General features: G+C 40.2%; 1 protein-coding gene across 1 annotated transcript; it reads right to left on the reverse strand.

Moving 5' to 3' along the window:
* Positions 1–223: 223 nt before the first annotated feature.
* TM4SF1 (transmembrane 4 L six family member 1) lies at positions 224–5,066 on the reverse strand. Its single transcript, XM_010584990.1, has 5 exons — positions 4,831–5,066; positions 2,999–3,088; positions 2,761–2,909; positions 1,190–1,370; positions 224–238 (listed from the first exon to the last, which is right to left on the reverse strand). Exons 1-5 carry the CDS (start codon positions 5,005–5,007, stop codon positions 224–226), a joined length of 612 nt encoding a protein of 203 aa, XP_010583292.1. The 5' UTR covers positions 5,008–5,066.
* Positions 5,067–8,617: the final 3,551 nt, after the last annotated feature.

Here is an 8,617-nt window from a genome sequence, read left to right on the forward strand (position 1 = left end):
CAGGATACATTTTCCTTTTAGATACAGGCAGGTTAGTGGAAAATCTGCATATGACTCCAAGAACAAAGGCTGGCCCCAAGTCAATTAAATTGATGGCAACAGCACACTTTGACAACAAACAATGTGCATTTTAGTATGCATAGAATATTAAAAAACAAAACCAAAGAACCACAGAATACTCAACGCACCACACACGCACCAATGTCAATGCATTGCCAGGTTTCTAGCAAACGTATGTCTGTGGGGGAAACAAAAAGAAAGAAACACATATTAAGGGGAAGAATGCTAATATTGTATCCAACTATAAGAGCTAAAATTAACCTGACCACATTTAGACTACCATAGCACAGCTCTTTTATACTGCAGTTACAGCATGGAAGACAGGAGTGAGAAGACAGTAATAGCTTTGAAAGAGCCCCAACATTAAACTATGTCAATTAAAAATATGAAACACATTCTTAGCCACAATGTGTGTGATATAAATTATATCTGGTTCATATCTTAAGCCATTGCAATACCAACACTACCACTATGATACTGATTTTAACAACATGCATAAACTGTTTAACAAGACTTTGGAGAAATTTGGAGGAAATTCCCCTTCCTCACTCAAAAAAAAAACCACCTTCAGAAAACCCTTCATATCTGTCAGCAGGTTTTGTTACCTATGTGCAATTTAATTTCTTCTCTTATCTTACTTTCACTAAGCAAGGCTAGGATGCTGTAGTTTTCATTACATACGGCATATTCTCAGTAGTCTATCAGCTGCTGTGAGCAAAATACAAGGCTAAAGCCACATAGTTAGAACAAGCAGCCTACCACAAAACTGCACCACACTATGCAACAATGGTTTAGGCTCTGGCAAAGACCACCACCACCAGGCTATCTGTGTTTCAGTTATATCACCTATATAGTGCTGATGACCACATGTGCCACATGGAGGAAGAAAAGCCTTCCAGCTCCTATGCAGACTGACTTCACTGTGACAGCTGAGGAATCAGCTGAAAGCATGTGGTCAAATACTACATGAAAAAGCTAAACACAACAGTGCTATAAAAAAAGTTAAGCAACAATTCAGTGTAGAAGAATACTTAAAAAATAGTTTCTGAGCAAGACCCCACAGTAGCATCAGTAACAATAGTGTTTCATGTTCATCTGAGAAGCACGGTTAGAACTACAAATGGCTTACCTCCTCATGACTGCAGCACAACCCACATAGTCCTCCAAGAATGCCATTGATTATCTGTATGAAGCACAGAATGAACTCTATTCCTCCCAAGACAAGGAGGATGGAAAAGAGGGTGACATTCCACTGCACGATGTTTTGAGGTTCTTGACATTTAGACCACTTGTTATACTCAAACAAGTACCTGTACACAGCAATTAAAAACATACTAACATTGTGACAGAGTGGGATGCTTCCACACACTAGAACTAAATTGCATCTAGTCTGTAGCTGCAAAGATAATCACCCTAAGTGGGAATAGAAAATGCAATGGTTTATTCCATGCAAAGTTTGCTCTGTTTAAGAACGTGTTGAACTATCAGCCATACATTTTTGTTAAGCCTTAATTTCTTTAAAAAAAAAAAATCTAAGCTATAAAGGCAGCTATTACTGACTAAAGTGAGACAGAAATGCAAGAAAGCTGAAAGACCAAAGCTATTTCTCAAAACAACCACAGAGCTTTTCAGGTCTGGGCCTTTATTCTAAAGACAGCAATTACTGATCTGAAGCAAGTGGGTCACTTTCTCTCTTGCACTGCTGTCTTAGGGCCCTCACATGCCTACCCTGGAAGAGGCAAACATGGAATAAATTCAGAGGGGTACTGCAGTATTCCAGCTATTAATCCTCACCCACGTCTTCAGAACATCAGCACTGATGAGCCTTCAGCGAGGACTTAATTCTATATTCAGTCATAGTTGAGGGAATGGGGGAGGAGGAATGCCCCCTCTTGGGAGAGGTGCAACTGAAATATAAAATTCAAACTCTGCTGCAAAGGAGCTTTATGTGGCTTCTTAGTACTCAAACTGTCTCTAGTCTGGCATCAGCCATAAACTGTTACTAGAAACAGACTCGAGGTTGCCGACCATACAGACACTGTAAAAGCATGTCATGACCCAAACCAAATCCCCTTCCAAACTACAGGATTTGTGGGGATTAATGGGGAATAGCATACAACTCAGCTACATAGGCTTGGTTTGCTGGAGAACCCTAATTAGGGATAATTAAGAGCTTCTGGCCCTCCCCACCCTGCAGCATACAAAGATTCTTACAAACCTTTTCTAGTTTCATTTACAAAGGTTCTATGCCATTGTCACTAATGAAGGTATTATGCCAGTTTACACTGACACAAAGCAACTTCAGAAGCAAGCATCACAAAAGAGGTTCTTACACAAATGATAAGACAAATTTCATAACAACTGCTATTCATGGTTTGTAAATCCCTCAGAGGCCTAAAACTTTGTTAGACATGTTCATGGACATGAACAGTATATGGTATATGGATATTTTTACCTATATATATATATACACATATATGTTCAGATCCCTTTTTGTAGGGCAGAGGATTTATATTGCTTTGGTTTTAAACTATACCAGGGTGGGTAACTGATGACTTCTGTTTAGTTCTTAGTGAGTGAGAAGCATAAACTTAAGAATGGATCTTGGTATATGGTTACTGGATATTGCTGAAACGTACTGGAATAAAGCCCATGTGTACATGGGGGAAGATATAACACCCTCATGAACAGACAACTTACCCTCCAGAGGATTCACTGAAAGGATAGATCCAGTTTCTCTCTAGGTGAGTAAAACAATATGGTCCTTGAGACAAGCCCAATGCTGAAATGATTATACAGTATCCAGAACCAAGGATCCCAACAAAGGCTGCCAGAACTGAGGACAGCATCTGCACAGCAAACACAGACATGAACTTTCAACATAGCCATCGCCTTGTCTTTGGGATTATCTGGGACTGGAGTGTAAAGGCTCACTTACCGCACAGCTTTTCCCACAGGCCTCATGGCCAAAGCACCCACAACAGTCATCATTGTGAAGTCCAATGAATACTGCAGCTGGAATGAGCACCTAGGTATGGAACAAAAAAACCACTGTTCTATTTTCTTGTGCAGACAGGGCTGATAAAATACAGTCCTCACATTGCATTCCTTTATATTGCTTCTTGGCAGAGGAGTGGGGGGCAGCCTGTATAGATTATTCAGTTTTACTTCTGTTTAACACAGCAGGCATCTCACTACTGATATCAGTAGCACCAACACCAGGATGGGTATATTTCTATTTCCACTTTGTGTATACACAGCACTTAAGTGCATAAAGAGCCGATCAATAAAGGGCCTGCTGTGGTATTGCTGCAATTTAAAGTACTTTGAATTTAAAAGTTTTTGTTCACATTAAAGGCTGTATCCTGCAAATAAAATGCTTGGGGGGAGGGGGGGGAGAAAGCATTAACTTTCTCCCAAATCAGGAGAAGATAAATCTCTCATAATTATTTGTTTAAAAAAACCAACTACTACCAACACACTAGTTACTGAAGAGGAGTCATTACTGCCTGTGTGACAAACCAGTCTGACTAGAAAGTCTAGGAATATTTTGCCCAATTCAGGCAAACATCTTATTACAGACATCTAGCTTTTTCTAGGTTTTCACAACCAGTTTCCAGTGACAGAAATGCAAAGTAACAAAGCAGAAGCTATCTCTAAGAAACGTAACTCATCCATACTCCAGAGCTTCTAGCATAAAATCAAGAAGGAGCAGAGCTGATTAAACAGAGTATCCTCCCTAACAGGACTTAATAATAGTTTGCACTTATAAAGACTCTACACCCAGGGTTACCCTAGAAAACCATAAAGAAAGAGCAAAGCGTTGTCTGCAAACTGCACAGATTTAACAAGACACTAAAAAACTACCCAGTTGAACAGTCACATACTTGTCAGCCCTTACTCAAACCTATCGCTGAGCCCCAATGCTGCAGGTCCAGAAGAGGTTGTACAGGTGTGTTCCAGGAACAGTTCCGTTGATTTCACCTGTATTATTCTGTATGTAAAGCCCAGTCTTTGCAAATCCCAGTCTAGGTTCCAACGGGGCTGTAACACAGCTGTAAGAACCTCTCACAAGACGGAGGGCCTTATCATGCAATCTTTTTCAACCTGCGATTTGCAGACACCTTGAGATCTGTAACCTATTTCTAAGAGGACTTTAAAAGCAAATGAAAAAGGAAGCCTGGAGTCAGGGAACTTAAATATGGTACAATGTGGTCCACAACATTGAAAAGGTAGAAAATAATAGCTTCAGATTAACTATGTCCTATAATGAACATACCCGATTCTTCATCCTTTGCTGTTACTTGAATCAAAGCTTTGATAACTACCAATTGATTCCTCTGAATAAAGAGCTAAGGCAGAGAAATAACTGTCAACATCTCAGATAATAGAAATTAAGGAATTGCAACTAAATGCTGGTTATCTAGGGACATTTAAAAGGAGAATAGTTCAATAATATAACAAAAAGTAAGATTTAACCCTTAACGCAAACTGTGACACACTGAGAGGCTTGGTTCCAGTTTTGCATTTGGATTCTGCAACCTAGACCCTATGATTTTCTCAGCTTTAAAGTGACATAATGTTGCATATAAGATAAACAATAGTAACTCATAATACCTATGGGGTAATATAGCTAATTTCTTTTGATACAACTCCAGAGATTCCTGCTGACAAGGTATTTGATCAATAAATTAATGTAACTGGTAAAGAAACAGTAATACCAAGTAGCTCCAAAATAAACTTGAGAGAAACTACTAGCTCATTACTTACCAAAAAGCCTCCACCTAGAATGCCATGAAGGCACTCCACATATTTGCCGAGGTGATGCTCTGAAGCAAATCTTGTTTCACCATTGGGAAAATAAAGTAAAATGTTGGCCACGATGCTGAGCAAGGCAAGGATGAGCAACTTATAACCAATACATCTAGCACAGCTTCCAAAACACATGTCCTCAGCTTTACAAATCCTTCTTTCACTAGTGCAGTCCAACCTGTCTCATACCTGTCCACACCTAAAAGAAGATCAGTCTTTATTCTGACCTCCTTAAATACTCAGGGTTACCCAGCTACCTGGATGATGTTTACACCTCTTCATAGCTACCATAACAAATTGTAGACTGAGGGAACAGGGATGGCAGAACGCCACCACCCTTTTAAATGCAATAATTGTTGTGGCAAACCAAATGTAATCAAGGAAATATTGAATACTAGGTAATTTCACTCTAATATATGATGCTTGGAATGATCACCAGTGAACATGATTAGACATGAACAACACAGCTTAAACCACAACACAAGTTCTGTTAGGAACTGAAGGAAAAAGGTTCTGTTTTCTTTGTTAGAAGCAGCTTTGACTTTTAGGTTTATAGACTGATTCAGAACAACCTGAAGCCAGGGAAAGACTCGGGTGACTTCAGCAGTACTGAGTCAGAGTTTTGGGTGTAAATAGAATAAAGTCTACAGCAATAAGGATTATGTAGAGCACCCTCTCACTTTGCTATCCTGTTGATGGAATAAGAACAAACCTCATCAGGAGGTTGGAAAACAAATAAAATTGACGGGTAGGCTTCTAAGGAGTGTCCTCATTCTTGCCATTATAAAAAAAGCTGAATTTAGATTAACAGCCATTTGTTAAAGCTAAACCAAGCAAACACTGGTGAAAAATACTGCTTCAAAAAGGATTATAAAATAGCCGTTGCACTGAAATTTCATGTATAGAAACACGAAAAGACAATACATTTCTCTCAGTTTGGGGTTTTTATCAGGGGTGTTACGTGTACCAGTAACACTAATTTGCATAGTAAATAGAGATACGAAGTGACCTGGAATTATTGAGAACTAGCCTTCCCTCTTTTCCCTCATGCAAATTTTGCTAAAACAGCCAAAAGCTTTCTTCTTCACATACATACAGCTCAACACAGAGGCATGAGCTGCCATGCCCACTACTATCACATGACAGGAGATAACTCAGAAATGCACAAGCTCAGACTAGATCTGGGAAGTGCTGCTGCTGCCATCATCGTAATACAGTGTAATTCTCATTGCAAAAACAGTAGCTAGACAAACTGAGTTTGGGAATGTACAGGATATTAGAAGACTATAGTGAGACTTTTTCAATTATTTAGAGTTTTTCTGGGTTGGGGAGTGGGGGTGCGTTGTTTGTTTTTGGTTTCTTTTTTTAACAACTAAATAACACTGTAAACGGAAGCCCAAATCAAATCCATGGTATTCTTGCAAGTGATGTGAGCAACACTTAAGCTGAGAGAGAGAGAGAGGGAGTGCGTGCACAAAAAGACAAGGGTGGTGGGGGCAGGGAAGAGAGCAGTCTTGTGCAGATGTGGGTTTGTGATGTAACTTCTCCGGGTATTGTAGCTGTTGACCTTGGAGACTTCCTTCTCTATGAGAAATATCCTCCAATTGTAGAAACATAGGCTTACCATTATTGTGCACTTTACCTCTGATGACTAAAACAAGTGTAAACATCATCCTGCAAGCTTCCTCTGCAGAAGGAGATGGCTGCTCAACTGAAAACTCCCTTTATTGTGTTACGCTAAAAAAAACAAACTACTCTCCCCCCGCCCCCCCCAAACCACCACCCAACACCCTGCAACAAATGCACCACACATACGGCCACTGGGAAGTAGATTTAAAATCTGTTATATTTATAACCTGTATAATTGTTTTCTAAACACATTATCTGAAATAAAATGTCACATAGTCAAGAACTTCCTATATTTAAAATCTATTCTGTACTTTATCAAGCATGCAGGACATTGTATGGACATTGCAGTCTGCAGCTACTACCAACCCCAGCACCCCAAACAATACAATAGTAGTTCAGATCACTCTCCTATATAATAATTTAGGTTACAAAAATCTTGAGCTTGTTTACTTCTCGTGCCTGTTTGCTTCATAAATTCTAATTTTACTGCTTGGCAAAGTGAGCAGTAGTGGATTTTTGGAACACATCACGGGCCTGTTGAATTTTAAATTATGAAACTGACCCCACACGAGCAGCAGCCAAACACGAGCTTGTCATCAACCTGAGAAACAGCAGGGCTGAAACTGCAGCTTGTGACATACTCCAGCACCAGGAGACAGCAGAGTTTACACTAGCGTAAACAAAGCCAGAATCAGGTTTTGAGTCTTTTATACAAGAACCACAGGGTTTGCACGTAAAGAGGTAAGATAACTGCTTACTCGCTCACAGGTGCTTCCCCATGGAAAACTCCACTAATTCTCTCTCACAGAACTATTCCTGTAGCTCTGATGCCTGTCCTGGACAAAAAACACATGTGAAAAGGCAATCGATTGCCCAGTGTTATTAGAGACAATAAAAGTCTAATTCTAGGCTAAAACCTGACTTTAGACTGTAGGTCTAGTCCTCAGCTCTGGCTGAGAAGCACCTACTGCAGTGCGGTACAGGAAAGACAAGACAAAGGGGCAGTGAAGCAATTTTGATAGCACACTCTACAGTCCAGCAGGTAGGACCATTGTGAAAAGCTTCCATATCCTCTCCTGGCAGAAGGGGGCTAATTTACAAACAATTACAGCAACTGGCTTGTATCCCCAAATCATCAGTTCTGCAGGATAAAGTTTGTCAGCGGAACAGTGCTACATGGGGCAGGATACTGACCCTTCATGCCAGAGAAGTGGCTAAAATTAGGTACCTTGTCCAATTACTGAGGCATCTAATACCAAGCCTAATTTCACATGGGGTCCAAGGATCCAGCAGCCCCTCCAAAAAAACAAAAACTGCCCACCTCAATAGTCACTGTTGCTTTGGCCCTTCTATTGCAGCAGGAGGACAGAAGCCTGCTTCTTTCACAAAATAAAGATGTTAGAAAGAGACTAGTGTTTCCTGATGCCAAAAAGAGGGAGATCTCATAAATAGTAGACTAGCTCTCTACATTCAAGCTCTGAAAAGCTAAGCATTCTCCAGCTTTGTGTACCTGCTCTTCAATCAGCATGACAGGAGTCACAGAAGTTACTTTGTCCAGCTCAGCAGTGTATTGGAAACCCTTGCTATATTTTTGTACAAGTCCTAAATTTACCTGTTGTAGAGGAGGAGTTTATCAAAGACTGACAAAGTTACCACAACTTGCAAAGCTACCAAATACTTGCAGAGAAGAAAAAAAAAAACCAACCACAAACCCACAAACCCACAGAATTTTATCAAGAAAACCGTGAAGTATCACATTTCTCCTACAAAAGAAAATTACTTCAACTACAACCACATCTAGCACCTGCACCCTAAGCCAGCTTCCCAAAGGGATTCTTCATAATCAACAGAAGAAACTGAGTTGAAAGAAAAGTGCCATACAAAAAAGGAGATCTCTGTACTCTACTAATATATTTTAATGCCCACAGTAATCCTGGAAACACCCAAAGCCCTCTACTAAGGAGGAAATCAAGGGGGGGCACGGGGAAGGATATCTGCAAAATAAATACAGAAGTGGTCAGACAGACCCAGACCCATCACGTCAGAGTCAGCATGCTGTCAAGAACAGGGTCACACAGACTAGGCTCAGTTTCCCTGACCAGACACTGGGCATGCA

Source organism: Haliaeetus leucocephalus, unplaced genomic scaffold (genome assembly GCF_000737465.1).
Source record: "Haliaeetus leucocephalus isolate CR32 unplaced genomic scaffold, Haliaeetus_leucocephalus-4.0 Scaffold1014, whole genome shotgun sequence".
In the NCBI taxonomy this organism is placed as follows: Eukaryota; Metazoa; Chordata; class Aves; order Accipitriformes; family Accipitridae; genus Haliaeetus; species Haliaeetus leucocephalus.